Below are 19,437 nucleotides of genomic sequence, written 5' to 3'. Positions count from 1 at the left end.
TCTTAGGGCTTAACTGGGACCATGTCACTTGTGGAGCAATGCGCATGGTGCCAGGCACACAGTCGGTGCCCAATAAATGTTATTTACCATTCATTTCCCTCAAGAAGATTAGGGATCTGGAACTGTGGTAAGGATGGAGCTAGATGCTCTGACCCGAGAGGCTGAAAGGTCGGCAGCAGGGTCTTGGATTTCTAATCAGCCACCAGCTGCCGGGGGAGAGGCACGGTTTTTCCTCTCCTAGAGGAAAAGCTCAGCTCCGGCTGTCAGGGGTGCGGAGGGGAGGCTGTCCGCGGTGGGCAGGGGAGGCGGGCGGGTGCCGAACCCTCCTCCTCGCGGCCCCGCCCTGCCCGCTGACGTCCCGAGGAGGAAATGATTCCTGCCGGTGAGGACTGTTTGCTGCGGAAGGAGTGAGAGGAGGCGTCTGAGTTCAGAAGGTAAGATGGCCAGAGGAGCAGAGCTGGAAAAGCTTGCGGAATTGTTTTCTTTAAGGGTTCTTTCGGTCAGGGGACCCGAGGGGGCCGCGGTGCGGGGCTTGGGAGTGCCGGGGAGCGCGGAGCCCGCGGGTTTGCAGGGTTGGGTCTCCTAATCAGGCATCCCGGGGCACACGGAGAAAACGAAACTGCAAGCGGGACTCAGCCATGGCCGGGCTTTTGCTGGGCTGTCTTTATTCTCGACTTGAATATTTAAAGGAACTGGGAGTTTCTTGACTTTCTTTCCTTCTCTGCATCTTTACACCAGCTCATCTCACACCCTCTGTGACGGGACTTATCTGTACAAACATTTGGCATGACGGTTTCATCGCCTGGTGGTCGAGCTTCTGTAGCACAATTGATTAGACCTCTGAGGGTGGAGGCTTTGAGACCGCCAGAGGGCGAGCCTGCTGAAAAGCGGTTGCTGTGTGGAAGGCGTTGCAGATGCAGTCTTAGAAATATTTGGGTAACCGTTTGGTGCTGTCTGATGCTTGGATTGGATCTATATTTTTCAGAGCTTAATCAGAGCAGTTGGGCCAAGTTGCCCCCTCCCTTCCCTATTTGTGTAGTGTGTATATGCAGACGGGTGGGGACAGTAGGATGCATTAAAGGTTTTTTTTTTTTTCCTAGAGGGACATAATTAGTTCCATCATATGTTGAATGTCTAACATCTTCCATACTTTCGGGTTGTATTTTATTGGCGGTGACTATATTTATTGTTGCCCCATTTGAAGGAACAGATAACTGAGACTCAATAACGTAAGGCTACACAGTTAGGAAGTAACAGCAGCTTACACCTAGGTCTTACTGAGGCCAGCGTCTACACGATACTCCTTTAAAGAGCAGCACACGTACCCGGGGTAAGAGTCTGCTGAGAGTGATCAAACTTCCTGTGTTATAAAAAATGCAAATCGGCAAAAAACATATTTTTTTCCTATTAAATGAGGCTTCTGTTGTTGTTTTTTTAAAAGACACCACCTATTTCTAGTAACAATGTGTTTATATGACATCAGAAGAAATTTATTAATATGGGCTGAGAACCCTAAAAACAGTCATATCCTTTGACCAGCGGCTCAGTTCTTTGAAATCTATATAAGAAATATATTAGAAGATCTATCATAAGAAAACAAGCTAAAATAAGCTAAATTTGCTGCACCATTATTTAGAATTGTTAAAAATTCTAGTTTTAAAAATCTTGTTTAAAAATTATTTTTAAAAACTGCTCAGTAATAGGGAAATGAATAACTAATGGCATATTAAAATTGTTTTAAAAGACTTTGCAATAATACAGGAAATTGTTTCTAGTATGGCATTCAGTGAAAGGAAGCAGGGTGCAAAGGTACTTTTATATAGCATGACCCTGTTTTAAAAAAATCTACAGAAGTATACTAAAATATTAACACCACCTATTTCTGGGCAGTGGGACTATAGAGTAATAATTTTCTTATATTTAATGTTGCTAGTAAAATTAATCTGATTCAAATGTTTTCTCACTATTATAAAATTACAAAGTCTCTCTCTCATCTCCAGGTAGAATGTCAGAAGACTCCAAGAGTATTTCCCTCCTTGTACTGTTGGTCTCGTTATCCCTATTTACCCTAACGGGAGTTTCTATGAGCTCCATGTGATGGTGGCCCAAAGAAGTAAGTTTTCATTTTCTCAAAGAAAAGGCAAAACATTGTAGCCAGTGGTATTTTATCACCATGGAGACCAAGAAACATACTGACTTCCAGGACAGATCTACCCCCTGCAGCAATGGAAGAGCTTCGGTGGAAGACAATTATTTGCTGATTGAAGCTGTTAGAAAAGAAGATGTCAAGCTGATCCAGCAATTGTTGGAAAGGGGCGCTGATGTCAATTTCCAGGAAAGCCATTCGGGCTGGACACCTCTGCATAATGCAGTACAAAATTCCAGGGAGGACATTGTGAGTCTTTTGCTTCATCATGGTGCCGACCCTTGTCTGAGGAAGAGGAATGGGGCTACTCCCTTCATCCTTGCTGGGATTGTTGGAAATGTGAAGTTACTCAAGCTTTTCCTTTCTAAAGGAGCAGATGTGAATGAGTGTGATTCTCATGGCTTCACAGCTTTCATGGAAGCTGCTGTATATGGTAACGTGGAAGCCTTAAGGTTTCTGTATGAGAGTGGAGCAGAGGTGAACTTGCGTCGGAAGACGAAGGAGGAGCAAGAGAGGATTAGGAAAGGTGGGGCCACAGCCCTCATGGATGCGGCTAAAAATAACCATCTAGAGGTTGTAAAGATTCTCCTTGATGAGATGGGGGCAGATGTCACAGTCTGTGACAATATGGGCAGGAATGCTTTGATCCATGCTCTTAAGAACTCTGATGATAGGAATGTGAAAGTCATTACTCAGCTTCTACTGGACCATGGGACTGATGTCACTGTGAGGGGAGAAAAAGGGAAGACACCCCTGATCCTGGCAGTGGAAAGGAAGAACGTGGATTTAGTGCAGATGCTTCTGGAACGAAAAGATATAGAGATCAATGATACAGACAGAGAGGGCAACACAGCACTGCTGTTTGCTGTCCAACTCAAACTAAAAGAAATCGCCCAATTGTTGTGCAAGCACGGAGCCAGCACCGATTGTGGGGATCTTGTTATGTTAGCAAGGCGCAATTACGACCATTCCCTTGCAAAGTTTCTTGTCCTTCATGGAGCCAGAGAATATTTTCACCCTCCTGCTGAAGACTGGAAGCCTCAGAGCTCACGCTGGGGGGCAGCTCTCACACATCTCCACGCGATGTACCGCCCTGTGATTGGCAAACTCAAGATCTTTATTGATGAAGAATATAAGATTGCTGACACTTCTGAGGGAGGCGTCTACCTGGGCTTCTATGAAGAGCAAGAGGTAGCTGTGAAGCGATTCTATGAAGGTAGCACACGTGGACATAAGGAAGTCTCCTGTTTGCAGAGCAGCCGAACAAACAGTGACTTGGTGGCATTCTATGGGTGTGAGAGCCATAATGGGTGTCTGTATGTGTGCCTCGCCCTCTGTGAGCAGACCCTAGAGGAGGACTTGGCCACGCGTGGAGGGGAGGCTGTGGAAAACGAAGAAGATGAGTTTGCCCGGAATGTCCTCTCATCTGTATTTAGGGCTGTTGAAGAATTACACCTATTGTGTGGATACACTCACTGGGATCTGAAGCCACAAAACATTTTAATAGGTGAGTCTCCAGTGTTTTTGGAGTTGGGCGTCTTTTCACTGTGGATAGGAAAAGACTAGAATAAAGGACTAGAATAAAAGGATTACCCAGTTTGAGGAAGAATGCGACAAATTCATAATTATAGCGCAGTCTCTCCTGCTACCAGTTATAAACTCCATATGGTGGTTGCAGATGCCAACAGAATGCCAGTCTACAATTGTATTGCTCTTGGCAAATACATATATGAAGGTATATTTCAGATGGAGCCGGTTCCAGAAATTAGAATTCCTAAGTAGTCTGCAAGTCAGACTCCTGAAGGTGTGTTGCTTCTGGCAAGGTGACAGATACTGTGAAACTTCATGACAAGATGGAGGTCAAAATTAGAGATGCTGAGACAAGATGTGACGCAGTAAAATAGACTGCAAGCAGGCAGAACAAGCCAGAATCTGCTGGTACAACAAAGTAAATGAAGGCAACCTGAAAGGAAACAAGTAGAGCTGAGTGTAAAGTCCCAGGAGGCAAGATGGCACAGTAGTAAGAGCTTCAGATTTACCCATGTTCAGGGGGCTTGCAGCCTAGTGCCACCGACTTTATAGCTCTGGAACCTCAAACAAGGCACTTGATTCTGTGAGCCTTGGTTTCCTCATCTGAGACTGAGGATACCTCCTTCGTAAGGTTGTTAGGTGTAAATGCAGTGTGTTAAATAGACGAGTCTTCTGTGCACTCTGGATGCTCAGCAAAGGGCAGGTGCTTGTGTCGAGGGCTAAGCAGAAGCAGATACCTAATGTACAGATAGATACGCATTGAGATTTAAGCAAGGTGTAAGGGAACAGGAAAAAGGTTCAGGTATGAAGAGGCAGGAAACAATAGTTAAGGTCCTGGGAGAGACCTGGAGAGAAGTAGGTATACATAAGCAGACAACTGGGATCTGGAGTTTGGTTTGAGGACAGGTGGTAGGGTACTCCTTCCTGGTTTTAAGCAACTCTGTTGTGGAGAGTGACAAATAGGTGCAGAAATAGGTGCAGCTGTACCAAGTGATGCAGAGTCTTTGAGTGTCAGCCACAGGCGAGGTCCTTCCTGGTTCTAACTGCTGATCTTGATGCCAAAGGGTCATATCTCGTGTTCTAAAGAAAAATAACTTGTGACTACCTGTTCTTTGGAATTTCTAGCACCACCTCTTCCATTCTTAACCTTGAACAAGAGAGAATATATTTCTGCTTCAAAGTGGTACACCTAAAACATACTGCAGACCTTCCCTGTATTAAATCCCTAAAATGATAGGAAAAGATGTTTCAATGAATTCATAGCTGTGATTGAAATAAAAAAAATAATTTTTACAAGACAAAATATTTCAAGACTCAAAGAGAGACTGAACATGGATAGGATGGGACTTAGGAAGGACACAGGAGCCCAGGAAAAATGCAGAAGCCACAGCTAAATATTACTCATAAAAGTGGGGACAGTGCAAAGAAGGACCACTCAAAATAATGTAAGCCAGAAGCAGGAAAGGATAAAGGACCAGCCAACAAGCAGATTGCTGCAGCAGTGTAAACTAGGAAGGCCAAACTTGTGCATCCCCCTTCCCCAGGAACCAAGCTTCCATGACCCGGCCTGTATGTTGGCAGATGGGTACTACTTGAGGTGATCTTAAGAGAAACAAAAAGCAGTTAAACTCATAGAATTCTGCCAAAGCACCCTATTAAGTGGCATGTCCTGCTTACTCTTGAGTTTCACTGAATAATATGAAAGGCAGAAGCTCTGATAACTGCTGCCATCCCTTCCCTCTGTTGGTGGCATTAACAGAAGCAACTCACAAGACATCAGAGATTCTTCATTGCAGTGCAGTGCTTACAGTAAAAAAACACTTAAGATATTTAAGGAATGTCAAAACCATGAAAGAGATGGATGAAACAGAAGAATTTACATCCAAAGAAACACAGCTAACTAAGTGTGTTTGGTTCTGATAGCTGCTGAAACAAATTAACACAACTTGGTGGCTTAAAACAACAGAAGGTTTTTCTGCCACAGTTCTGGAGACCAGAAATATTACATCAGTCCAGATTTCAGCAGGGCTAGATTCCATCTGGAGGCTATAAGGGAGACTGTTCCTTGCCTCTTTGAGCTCCCGATAGCTGCTAGCTGCCCTTACTCAAATCTTTGTCTCTCTAGTCATATTACCTTCTCTTCTTTTGTCGAATCTCCCTTTGCTTCCCTTATATCAGGACACATGTGACTGCATTTAGGACTCGATAACCAAGGAAAATCTCTTTCATCTCAATATTCTTAATTTAGTAACATCTGCCATATCCCTTTTTAATTTAATTTTTTACTACATAAAGTAACATTCACAGATTCTGGGAATTAGGACATAAAGGAAGTATAATTAATAAAACCAGAGAACAAAGAGAGGTTTATTTCATCCAAGAAACAAGGATAAGCATTGTGAAAGGAATCAGAGAATTTGGAAATTAAAGGTATAACTATTTAAATTTTAAAAACTCAAGACTGGATTGAAGTTTAAATTAATGAGCTAGAAGATTTACCTGAAATTCCCCTCTGAGATAATAGAAAAATATAAAGGGATGGAAGGCATTAAAAAATTTTAGAATCATGAATTAGAGCCAGATATTCTAGTCAGCAGGCATTCCAGAGGGAGAGAAGAGGGAGAACAAAGTTGAAGCAATGTTTGAAAAACAAACAAACAAACAAAAGCTGAGTAAGTCCAGGCTAGTTAGGCATAGTTCTCTTATTGAAAAGACTTAGAACTTAAGATAAGGAAAAAATACCCACTGAGTCAGAAAAAAGAGAAAAACTCAAAAGCTACCAAGAGAAAACAAATTGCCTACAGAGAAACCAGAATCAGCTTGACATCAGCAACCTGGATGCAAAAAGAAAGGAAAAGAGATAGAACCTACTTAATAGCTGATGTGGACCGAATATTTGTGTTCCCCCTAAATTCATATGTTGAAGCTCTAATTCCAGTGTGATGGCATTTGGAAGCAGGGCCTTTGGGATATAATTTGGTCATGAGGGTGGAGTTCTCATGAATAGGATTGGGGCATTTTTTTTTTCATAATCACAATTTTTTTTCCTGCTTTTATTGAGATAAAATTGACATAACATTTTGTAAGTTTAAGGTGTACAGTATCATAATTTTATACATATATATGTTGCAAAATGGTTACCACAGTATAGTTAATTAATACATCCATCACCTCACAGTTACCATTTTGTATGTGTGTGTATTGAGAATTTTCAGGATCTACTTTCTTAGCAACTTTCAGGTACACGATACAGTATTGTTAACTATAGCCACCACCCTGTACATCAGATCCCCAGAATTTAGTCATCTTGTAATTGAAAGTTTGTATCCTTTGATCACCTTCAGCCATTTCCCCCACCCTCTGCTATGGGCAACTACCAATCTATCCTCTGTTTCTATGAGTTTAGTTTTTTTAGATTCCATATATAAGTGTGATCATAATAGTGTTTGTCTTTCTGACTTACTAAACTTAGCATAATGCCTTCAGTGTTCGTCTGCATTGTCATAATGGCAGGATTTCCTTATTTTTTATGGCTGAATAATACTCCATTGTGTATACATAATATATATAATACACATAATGAAGAACACATACATGCATATATATATGTATGCATGTACTGACACTCAGACACTTAGGTTGTTTCCATGCTTGGCTATTATACATAATCTTGCAGTGAACCAGGGAATACAGATACACCTTCAAGACAGTGATTTGATTTCCTTCAGATATATGGCCAGAAGTGGAATTGCTGGATCATATGGTTGATATGATTGTTCATATGGTTGTTGTATTTTTAACTTTTGAGGAACCTCCGTACTGTTTTCCATGGGGGCTGCACCAGTTTACATTCCTACCAACAGTGCACAAGGGGTCCCTTATCTCCACATCCTCAACAACACTGATCTCTTGTCCTTTCAATGATAACTGTTTTAATAGGTGTGAGATGATATCTCCTTGTGGTTTTTATTTGCATTTCCCTGAAGTGATGTTGAGCACCTTTTCATGTAACTGGTTGGCCACTTTTATGTCTTCTTTGGAAAAGTGTCTATTTAGGTCCTTCACCCATTGCTTAATTGGAATATTTGTTGTTTTGCTGTTGAGTTGTATGAATTTTCTTATCTTTGGATATTAACCCCCTATTAGATATATGATTTGCAAATATTTTTTTCCATTCCATAAGTTGCCTTTTCACTTTGTCGATCATTTCTTTTGCTATACAGAAGCTTTTTCATTTGATATAGTTCTACTTGTTTATTTTTGCTTTTGTTGCTTATGTTCCTGGTATTATATTCAAATAGGTTTAACAAGGAGGTTTTATAACAAGGTATGTCAAGGGGGTTTTCCCATGTGCCTTCTTCTAGGAGTTTTACAGTTTCAGGTCTTACATTTAAGTCTAATCCATTTTGAATTAATTTTTGTGAGTGGTATAAGATAGGAGTCCAATTTCATATTTTTGCATGTGACTATCCAGTCTTCCCACCATCATTTTTTTGAAGATACTACCTTTTCCCTATTGAGTGTTCTTGGCTGCTTTGTGAAATATTAGTTGTGTGTTTTTATTTGCATGAGTTTATTTCTGGTTCTCAATGCTATTTCATTGGCCCGTGTGTCTGGTGTTGTGCCAATCCCTCACTGTTGATTCCTTTAGATTTGTAATATATTTTGAAATCAGGAAGTGTGATGCCTCCAGCTTTGCTGTTTCTCAAGATTGCTTTGGCTGGATTAGTGCCCTCATAAGAAGAGGTCATAGACAAGTAATGACTCTATAGCATCTTACTATGCTGATAGACAGTGGCTACAACGGCAGACCAGTGGGGGGGTGCTTGATAATATGGGTGAATGTTGAATCAACAGTGTTTTCATGTGAAACCTTCATAAGATTGTATAGCAATGATACTTTAATTAGAAAAAAATGTCACAGCCAAAAAAAAAAAAAAAAGGAAAAAAGAGGCATCCACAGATATTCCAGCAATTATGGTTTCATGAGTTGGGAATTACAGAACTCAGGAACTGAAGACCTGTTACCTGTGGTCAGGGTCACTGCCAGCAACTAATCTACAGGTTTTCTGGATTTTCATAGCTTTCCTGAGCATGCTCACTTCATGGGACTGAGAGAAAGAAGACCCTGTATTCTGGGATGCGGCTCTTGTGACCCAGCCAGTGTTCCTTGTGTCTGCACACCCTGGCTTTCATTGTTCCTTGCAGCCATTGTCCCAGGACTCAAGGGAGAAAGTGGTTGTATCAACATACAGATCCTTATCTTTGGGCTTGTGAGTCCTTTTGATTTAAAAAATTTTGGAAACTATTTTCCCAAAAAGTAAATAAAATATCAGATCAGAAAAAAAAGAAGAGGTCATAGAGGTAGGTAGCTGTCTTCCCACCGTGTGAAGACACAGCAAAAAGAGGGTGGTCTATAAGCCAGGAAGAGGGCCCTCTGCACGAACCCAACCCTACTGGCACCCTGATCTCAGATTTCCAACATCCAGGACCATGAGAAATACATTTCCGTTGTTTAAGCCTTCCAGTCTATGGCAGTTTGGTATAGCAGACAGAATGGACTTAAGACACAACAGTCAAATTATTATTATTCACATGCGATTCAAAATAAATACATTTTTAAAGCATTCAGATATTCAGGAAAACTTTCTGCCCTCAGACCCTACATGCAAGAACTGTTAGATGCTATGTGTGAGGAAAGAGAAGAGTCAGGGAGAAAACAGTGACTTACAGAAATAAGAATGAACAGAAATAATTAATTGTTTAAAGTAACCTAAACATGTGTTTTCTTTTTAATAAAACATTTAAAAGTTATTAATCCTAGATGATATCACTGTGGTGGGAGTGAGGATGAGACCAGAGCGAAATAAAAGAGGACTTAATTGTTATTAATACAATCTTAATTATGGGCAGCCGGATGGGATGGCTAGATTTCCTGCCAATCTGCCTATCCACTGTTTGGTAACAATCTGTGATCAAATAAGCACAGAAACTAAGGGCAGGTGTTTAAAACTTTTATAGCACTTTAACAATATCTGATGAATCTAAAAGTAAAAATTGGGGCCTGTAAAGAAAAAAATGAGTGTTAACTGCTTAAGTGTTCCATTAGGCTTTTTCAAATTTAAGCAGCATGAAACGCAAACAGTGAGGGGAATCTATGGCTTCAATTAACTGGAGACAGTCCCTGGTTTTTGACTGTACCACACCTGCCTTTTCATCACCGCCGCAGGCCGCTTCCTGACCTCATCCCTCCGCTGCAGGCACCCGGTCCTTCGTTCAGTCAGAGTGGGACTCTTGGGTTCCACTCCGCCTCAGGAATTCCTATTTGGAATTCTCTTCCCTCTCTTCCCCACTCCACTCGTCCACCCTGATTCTGCTGATCTTTTCTAAGTGTCTCTTCCTTGAGGAAGACTTCTTCCCGCACACAGCCATGTCACTCCTCTTGTAATGGCCTTTCAGAGCACCTGCACTTTTGGTTAGTCTTTCAAAATTGCAGTTAATTTTTGGTTTTTCAGTGTCTATTTAGTGTCTATTTCTTCACCCAGAGACTCTAAACTCTGTAAGGCTGGGACTGTGTTCCCCTTTGTCACCATCATTTTCCCCCTCACTAAACACCGGCTGAATAATTGGATGGGTTCATTTTTGTTAGACTCTGAGTTTCCATGCAACTTTGGCGTCTAAGTTCAGAATAAAAGGGGTTCAAGAAGCACACAACTGCACTGGCCATCATCCCTTCTCAGGTCACCCAGCCTGCCTTCTCAGACTTCTTCAAGCCAGAAGCAGGGGCCGCCTCTTCGAGGACAAATCATTGACTTGCCTTCCTTTGACCAGACTATTGTCATCCATGCCTTCCTCTTCTGAGCACTCGATGGCTTCCTTCAAGGGAGAAAAACTCTGAAGGGGAAGGAGGCAGGGACTCATTACAAGCACACAGATGATCGTGACAACTGGTTACAGTGTCCTAATGGGCTGTGGTGGTGGGCTTGATCTGGTGGGTCACTATGCTAATGCGATCTTGGACTTGTTCTGCAGCCATTGGAGGCAACCTTCACTCCTGCCACCAGTTTCTTTATAAATCTGTGCTCTTTGCCTTTGGAAATTGCTTGAATGGGGAACTGCTTAAGTTTATTCTCATTTTTCCTTACCCCCTGGCCTGGAAAAGAGGCAGATAGAAACTTTATTATTGCCTACTTCAGAGATGATGCTTTGCATGTTGTTATTACAAATTTATTTAAAGTAATGACCCATAACATGGAGGGTAAGGATTTTCAATGCACCTCTGCTAACTATCCCTTAGATTCCAAGAATGCTGTTTGCCTGGCAGATTTTGATAAAAGCACCAAGTGGGCTGGAGATCCACAGGGAATCAAGAACGATCTGGAGGTAATTTCTGTAATCAGCTTTTCCATCTTTCTGCTTCCTTATTCATTCATTACCTAATTCCCTGTGGCCAATTAGAGGACATTCCTACTCTATCTAGGAAGGAAAGAACTTTCAAGATGCCCCCCCCAGGGCACACTGCCCTCACTGCCTTGCACACAATGACATTTCCCTGGGTTGGTGTGGAATAGATTGTTGCTGTGGCTCCTTTCGGGTCTCTCTGAATCTCTTTTCCTGCACTAGCTAAATAGTAAATAAACTAAGCATGCCTTACCTCTTCTAGAATTACTTCCAGGAGGTGTCTCTAGAATATCTCCAAAATTCCTGTAGAGGTTTTTTCTACCTAATGAGATTTCTTTTCCCATGCCATTCAAAGTTGTGTGCTCAGCGACTAGGAAGCCAGATACTAAGGCCATCTGAAAAGCATGGGAGGGATGGGGTTGACCCCCAGCTCAAAAGAGACTAGACTTGGCCAAAAAGGTTAAGACCCTGAAATGGCTGTTTCTCCTGAGGAGACAGCAGAGACATAGCCTGGCCTCTACAGACTGAAGCTCGGGGGCTGATTCGACACTATAAGGGCAGCTGTTCCCCAGGGAACTCCCCAGGAGCTGTACTTTCAATCCAATAGGTAAGAGCTCTTCCACATCTGGCCTTTATGGTTCTGTGACTCCAGATTTTTAGCTTCTTGCCTGGTGCAGGAGCTTTCTATCCTGGCCTCCCTATGGGCCTTTCCTGCCTCCGTGGCTTAACTCCTGCGGCCGCCACTGCGTCCTGCTGGATCTGGGCCTGCTGCCAGACAGAGCCCCAACCCAAAGGCTCAGTTTCCAGCCTGATTCTTGGTATTCCCCTTATTTAAGATCTTTCCCTTTCCCCTGCTTATCTAAATTCTTCCCATCCTGTGAGGTCTAGCTCAAATCCCTCTGACTCTAAGCAGTCTGCCCTGACTGCTCTGGCCCAGGATTGTCTTTCGCTTCTTGTGAAACTCAACGGTGGGGCCAATATACTACCTTGAAGAGTTGTCTGCATGAATTTGTGTCTTCTCTCCTTAACAGCTCGTGGACGCTTCGAGATTCCTCCCATTTTCCATTTGCTCAGAACCTGAACCTCCCTCCAAAGTAGCCCAAACAGGGCGGTGATTCATAAACACCTCTCACTTGATCTGTGGTTTTTGTGCAGGCCCTTGGACGGCTGGTCCTGTATGTAGTAAGGAAGGGAAACATCCTTTTTGAGACACTGAAGGATAAAAGCAATGAAGAGGTGATTCAGCTTTCTCCAGATGAGGAAACTCGGAGCCTCATTCATCACCTGTTCTACCCTGGGGAAAAAGTGAAAGACCATCTGAGCGGCTTGCTGGGTCACCCCTTCTTTTGGAGTTGGGAGAGGTAATTAAAACTGGAGTGTATATCCCAGGCCTCCAGAGTGGAGACAGCGATGCTCTCGTGTATGTGTGTGTGTGTTTATTTATCATAAGGAAATGGCTCATGCAGAACTGGAGCTGAGAAGTTCTGAAGCTGAGGAGCCTGAGAACTAGGGGAGCAGAGGGCCGGAGAAGATGGATGTAACAATCAGGTTTCAATTGTTTCAACAATCAGCTGAAACAATCAGGCTGGAAGGGGAGGATTACGCCCTTTGTTCTCCTCAGGCCCAGTGGATTGGATGAGGGCCACTCACGTTGGGAGGGCCATTTGCTTTACTGAGTCCCCCAATTCATGTGCTAATCTTACATGGAAACGCTCTCACAGACACAACCAGAATAATACTTAATCTGCTCTCCCGGCACCCCACCTGCCAGTCACACTAACACAAAGTTAACCATCATGGTGGGATGGTGCCAGCAGCAGTCAGTGTGGGAATCATCAGACCCAGGCTTTTCGCTCAGCCTGGCAATTCCTGGCTGTGCATCCTTGGAGCTGTGACTTAACCTATCTGGATTCCGGTTTTCTCTTCTGAAGAATATACTAGACTTAGAATAGAATGGAATAGAATAGAACGAAATGGAATAGAATAGAATGGAAGAGAGAGAGAGATTGGTGGCTGTCTTCCCCTCATGCATAATTTTTAGAGACATAGTTTTACTACTTTTATCAAAAACCAAAATCCAACAGTTTTTTTCTTTCTGGAAAGAGTGGGAAGGATGAAATGACCATTGTAATTCTGTCATCCTCAGCCGCTATAGGACCCTTAGGGATGTGGGAAATGAATCTGACATCAAAGTGGGGAAAGTTCAAAGCAAGATCCTCCAGCTACTGAAGCCTGGAACTTCTGAATATCCCACGAGTTTTGCCCAGTGGACAAATAAGGTATGAATAATTCCTACGTTTGCCAAGTTATTCCCGGAATAGAATCTGTGTAATGGGTAATTTTGTTTTTTAACCTTTTTTATGCTATTGGCCTGGCCCAATGCAGGGGCTCTCCAGGGCCTCTGCTCCCTCTTGCAGAGGTCAGGCACCCCTGACACACTCTCTCTCACCCAGGCTCCTTTTTGGGCTGGCCTTGTCCCACCCTGCAAGCTTTTCCTTTTCTGTTGCTCTTTCCCTAAAGTCTTGTTTTCTGAGAGAGGCCCGGCTAGTAATCCTGTTATAACAGCGACAAGAGCCCCTGACTGAATATAGCTTAGCCCAAGGGAGGGGCTGCAGCCTTTCAGTCTGTGGGGAGACTGGCTGCCTCCCTGCCTGTGAACAGCCCAGCTCTGAGGACCCACAGACACATCTACATTCTGCCTGAGAAAACAGACTACAAGGAAAAGATGATCTTTCCAATTCCTCCTCCTCGAGAAAAGGTCCATCTAACTTGAATATAGAGTGGAATGGAAAAAATTAATCACTATCTCGATCTAGTCAGTTCTATATAGAACTTTCATTATTATTGATTAGCAAACGTCTACCAAGCACCAGTTGTGTGCTAGGCTCATGCAAAGCCTTGGGAATACAAAGCAGAGTACAGCATGGTCCACTTGGGGCTGAGAGACCCACAGACAACGGCTGTGTGACACATGCTGTGTACCCCAGAGATGTGCAGAGCGCTATGGGGGAATTCCTAATCTCCATGATTCTCCGTCTTTGATGGAGACCAACAGCTTTCCTATCCTGACCGTGATCTAGGACTGTGGCTCCCACACCTATGCTTCTGGGCCTCATTTTGCTTTTCCTCCCTTGTTTTCCTCTAAACTGCAAATTACATTCATAATTGCCAGCTTACTGTCCATATTTCCTGCTACCCTACTAAGTTCCATGCAGGCAGGGATTGTCCATTGTATTCCTGGCATAGAGTAGGTGTGCTGTGACCCTTTGCTAAATGGAGGTCTATAAACCTTCAGCTAAAAATTAACTTGTACAAACAGAAATTTGAAACTGGAGCAGATGATAGTAATAGCTGATGATGTAGGGCTAACTACATGGCAGGTAGAGTTCTCTGGACTTTATGTAAATTACCACAGTTTTTAACAACCTCTGAGGCAGTTATCTCCATTATGCAGATGGGTAAACTGAGGCACAAAGTAATTTTTTTTTTTTCCCCCAAAGGCTTAGAGGGGGGCAGAGGTATTTGAAGCTGGGCAGTCTGGCTGCAGAGGCCATGTGCTAAAGCTGCTAACTGGAAAAAGCTATGGTGCCATCAAGCCCACCATCACATTTAATTGCTGAGGAAATGAGGCTTCAAGGTATAACCCAAAATACCTAGACCAGGAAGCCCAAGATAAGCAGAGCTCGGAAGAAAACCCTGTTCTTTTGTTTTCCAGTACGCTGGTTCTTTCCCCTCAACTTCACTGACTTATGTTGAATTTGGATCGATTTCATTTCTTACCTTTTAATTCCCTTTTTGCTTTTCTGCTAATTATAGTGACTTGCCCATGTTCATAGTCATATAATCAGTCTTTGGCAGCACAGATCTAGAACCCAGTTTTCCATCGTATCCTCCTGCCGCCCCTTCCTGCACGCACACGTTGCTCAGCATTTCCCCAAGTGCTCTGCATGGGCAGTCGCAGCAGGGCTTCACTAGTGTTGGTCTAGTCACCAGATACTCTTCCTGAGGGACCTTTGGCTTCATGGCTGTTGCATCTTGTTCCCTTACTCCAAATTCTTTCTAAATATGAGAGCCATCTACAAGGGTGCAAGCACAGAAAGAAAGGCATTAATATGAGAGAAGTTGCCCTGGGATATCTTGAGGCAAGGAGAATCATGTAACATTTAGAAATTTAATTCAAACAAAACAAAAAGCAACCACACTCACTTTGGCAATAGCTGCTGGGCCTGGCTTCAGTCTGGGCAGCCTTCTTCATGGAGGAAATGTAACCCAGTACAAATTTGGACAGTTGACCACAAGGATTAAAATACTATATTGTATAATGAGCAAATTTTCTAGTGTAGAGCCAAAGATATTCTAAACCATGTTTATATCTTTAAATTTCTTATGAAAACAGTTCACTTGGAAAACAGATACAAGAATTTAAAGTTACTTATAATCCCACATACAACCACAGTTAGGACTTTGGCATCCAGTATTTACTTCGATTCTTTCTTTTCTATTAATTTGCTTCATTAATTAGTAGCATATATTCAAATTTGTATTTTGCATTTTTGTATTAACATTTCATCAGGATTCTTTTTGTGTTGCTACCACATTTTTGCATAATGTTTTGTTGTTTAGATCGACAACTATGTCCTAGGAAAAATGAACAAGTTTTATGAAAAAAAAGGCAATTTCTATCGGGACACTGTAGGTGATCTGCTCAAGTTCATCCGGAATTTGGGAGAACACATTAATGAAGAAAAGAATAAGAAGTAAGTACTGTTTTCATTCCTGTAAGTCATCTATGAAAGGAGGATTAGAGAGTCCAATTCTAAGTTTATATCTGCAATTTTTGGAAAGAAGAAAATTTTGATGTAAGAAAAGCAATGCCTCCCTTCTGTTTGGAAAATTTTCATCACAAGGGTCTTACAATGAACACTGGGCAAGCCCAGCAGGCTCTCATATTCCTTCTTGGCTTTTGCTGAGCTCCCTTGAACAGAAAGAAAGCTGTGGCTCTTTTGTGTGAAGAAGCCCAGGACACAGAGCAGCTGGCAAAGGGAATGCAGGGTGATGGAAGTCTAAAAAGTAGCCCTATGTTAGTTAAATTAGCTTTTGCTGTAAAAAATGTTAGCTGCAAACTGGATTTTGAAATCATCAGTTAGGGATTGTGGGACCATATCATCTCCGTTTTATAGATGGTAAAACTGACGTTTGTAAAAATTACGTTGCTAAAGTTCTCACAATTAGTCAAGAGGTGAGGCTTGTTTTGTCAGATTCCAAAGCTCTTACTCATTCTGCTATGGAAATCAAGGGAGAAAGAGATCTCCTGGGCCAGATGATGTAAGGAGGGGAAGAGAAATTTGGGGCAAGCATACTGAGATATGTATGTTTCATCTCAGGATGAAGTCAATAATTGGAGAACCTTCCCAGTATTTTCAGAAGAAATTTCCTGATCTGGTCATGTATGTCTATATGAAACTACAGAACACAGAGTACAGCAAGTATTTTCCAAAAACTCGCTACGCAAACAAGCCTTGGGATGATGGAGATGCCTGTGGCCAGGTGGCTGGCCAGTCCTGAGTGCTAACTGAGGGTTTGGGCTCAGGGAGGTGCTAATTAGCTGTGGAATCCTGGGCGAGTCACAACTCTCTGGGCCTCTTAACTCACCTGGTTGTAGGTGAGAGATGAGTTAGACAGCAGATATGTCAGTTCCTGTGCATTATCCACGTGTTTATAACCAGAAAGTATATGCTGAAAGTACCCTAGACCTTTTCACAGGTAAAGCTTAGTAGCAGGAGATGGGCCATTGTGCTAGGATTCCTTTTAAATTGCACCAAAGGAGTAAGTCCCTCGACTTCTAATGCTGTATATTTTACATCAGTTATTTCGTTTAATTCTATTAATGACCTTGCAAGATGGGATTTATTATCCTCATTTGAGAACTGATGGACCTGAGACTCAGAGTTTGAGCTACTTGCCCAAAATCATTCAATTTGCATAGAGCACTGTATAAATGGATATAGTGCCATTGTCACCTCTCACGTGGGCACCTTATTACTTTGTTACTAACAAGGGTTCTTATGGATGAGACCCAAAGGCATATGTCAAAGGGGCTTCAGGCAGCTCATTCATTTGTTTGCATCATTCATTCATCCACTATTCATTCATTCATTGAGCACCTAGTATAAGCTTTGCACTGATTGCACGAATTTCACCTAGAACCCCTGCACTGGTTTTTATGACCTTAAGACAGTAATACTCAATGGGGATGTCACTGAAGTCTAGATGATAGAGGTCAGGCATGCTGCCAAATATTCTATCACACTCAGGATAGCTCCCCACAGCACAGTTATCCAGACTAAAATATCAGTGGTACTGAGGTTGAGACACTCTGCCTTAGGGACTGGGCCACTTCTGAACTAGCTTGGGGCCCAGGACAACGGAATGTGTGCACTACCTCACAGAGGAGTGACTCAGATTTGTTTTCTTGCTTTTGGATCTGTAGTGAGACAGTCCCAGTGTCAACCTTCTCAGGAAGCCCTCTGAACATACTCCCTCTCCACACTCCAGTCTGCAGGCTCATTCTGGCTCCCTAGCACCTGTAGCCACATGTGCACATGCTTCTCCCCCACTCGAATCTAAGCTCCTTAGGGCCAATGATACATATTTTTTTTATCTGTATCATTACTGCCCAGCAAAATGTCTGCCATATGGTAATGCTCAATAAATATTCATTGAAAAATGAATGAGCTGTCTTCATATATGAGTAGTAATGCTACCTTTCTGTTTTTTTATTAAGGTATCATTGATACATAATCTTATGAAGGTTTCACATGAGCAACATTGTGGTTACTACATTCCCCCATATCAAGTCCCCCCAACACACCCTATTGCAGTCACTGTCCATCAGCAGAGTAAGATGCTATAGAGTCACTACTTGTCTTCGCTGTGCTATACTGCCTTCCCCGTGACACCCCTACATTATGTGTGCTAATCATAATACCCCGTAATCCCCTTCTCCCACCCCCCTCCCCATCCTCTTTCCCTTTGGGAACCACTAGTCCCTTCTTGGAGTCTGTGAGTCTGTTGCTGTTTTGTTCCTTCAATTTTGCTTTGTTGTTATACTCCACATGAGGGAAATCATTTGTGCTACTTTTCATTTTTATGGTGCTTTATAATTTGTAAATTACATCTCCATATTTTGTCTTTTAGTTTGCAAAACAATCTGGTAAGGTGTTGTTATCCTTTTGCAGATGAGGGAACTAAGGCTAGAGGCATATTGATTTACTTTAAAACATAAAGTGTGTAATGAAAGTGTTACTGTCTTGATTTGAACAGATTTTCTGGCATTAAGTCCAATGTTCTTTCCACTGATCCGTTTGTGGTGGTTAAGATGGAGCTTGGTAATAGGAGGAGCTGGGGGACAACCCTCAGTATCTTAGTTCTTTCTGAAGAGGAGTGTCTAAAACAGGTGTCACTAAATGAAAGTAAGAAGTGCTGGGATAAAGAGACTTAAGGCTTTTCTTTAAGGTTTTAAGAGCAGCAAGATTGCTTTAGAATCTTTGGTTTTCTGATTTATCCTGAGTACCTGGATATGTCAATCAAAATGTCCACTTGTAAAGCATATTCAATAAAACTTTGAATCATCTCAGTAAGTCTGATTTCCTCTGACTGACATTTCTACTTGAGAGAATAGTGATAAAATAGAAAATGCTCAATGAGTAATTCCTGGTTAAGTTTTAGAAAGTGCATTCTGGTCTTTAATAATGGGAAAAGGAGTCTACTTTCAGTCCTCCAGTAATTCTGGAACAGTATGTGCCCTGGGTGTCCTTGCAGAGTGAGAAGGAAGGAACTGATCATTTTACCCTCTGCTTTAATTCTCTGAGGGTGTCTATGGATATGCTGCAACTATTTTCCCTCCAGTTGTCATTATCACAAACATTTAATTGAGCTTGTAGCTCATGTTAGGTACTCTGTTAGACAAGGTGATTCTGTGGCCGGGCTTGTCAAGCAGATGTGCCAGTTATACAGAGAAGAGGGGAGGTTGCCTCTGTGGAATAGACTGGACAAGCCACATAGAGACAATCATGGTGAAAGCATAGTTACCACTTCTTGAGTACCCCGTTTTCCAGTGCCTGATGCTTTTATACAGACATCTAACATCCAGGATGATGCTGTAAGATGCCATTATTCCCATTTTACAGAAGAGGGAACTAATACTTAGAAAGGATTGTTTTGCCCAAATTCGTGTGGGTAGTAAGTGGAAGAGGCGGGTTGCAAATCCAGGTCTGCAAGTCTAGAGTGTGAGCTTTCTGGAGTGACAAAAACAGGAGGTCAGGCAGACTGGATGGCTGTGGGGTAAATGGCAGAATTTC

The 19,437-nt window shown here is 42.4% G+C and overlaps 1 protein-coding gene across 1 annotated transcript; it reads left to right on the top strand.

The window, feature by feature from the left end:
- The first annotated feature begins 368 nt into the window (after positions 1-368).
- RNASEL (ribonuclease L) lies at positions 369-18,713 on the top strand. The gene is made up of 7 exons (XM_057507937.1): positions 369-434; positions 2,001-3,653; positions 10,974-11,059; positions 12,233-12,438; positions 13,224-13,356; positions 15,701-15,834; positions 16,462-18,713. The coding sequence occupies exons 2-7, from the start codon at positions 2,174-2,176 to the stop codon at positions 16,640-16,642; spliced, it is 2,220 nt and encodes a 739-aa protein (XP_057363920.1). The 5' UTR covers positions 369-434; positions 2,001-2,173; the 3' UTR covers positions 16,643-18,713.
- Positions 18,714-19,437: the final 724 nt, after the last annotated feature.

The sequence above is a fragment of the Manis pentadactyla genome, chromosome 9, assembly GCF_030020395.1.
Source record: "Manis pentadactyla isolate mManPen7 chromosome 9, mManPen7.hap1, whole genome shotgun sequence".
Taxonomy (NCBI): Eukaryota; Metazoa; Chordata; class Mammalia; order Pholidota; family Manidae; genus Manis; species Manis pentadactyla.
Note: the sequence above shows the minus strand (reverse complement) of the source record. Positions and strands in the feature narration are given on the sequence as shown.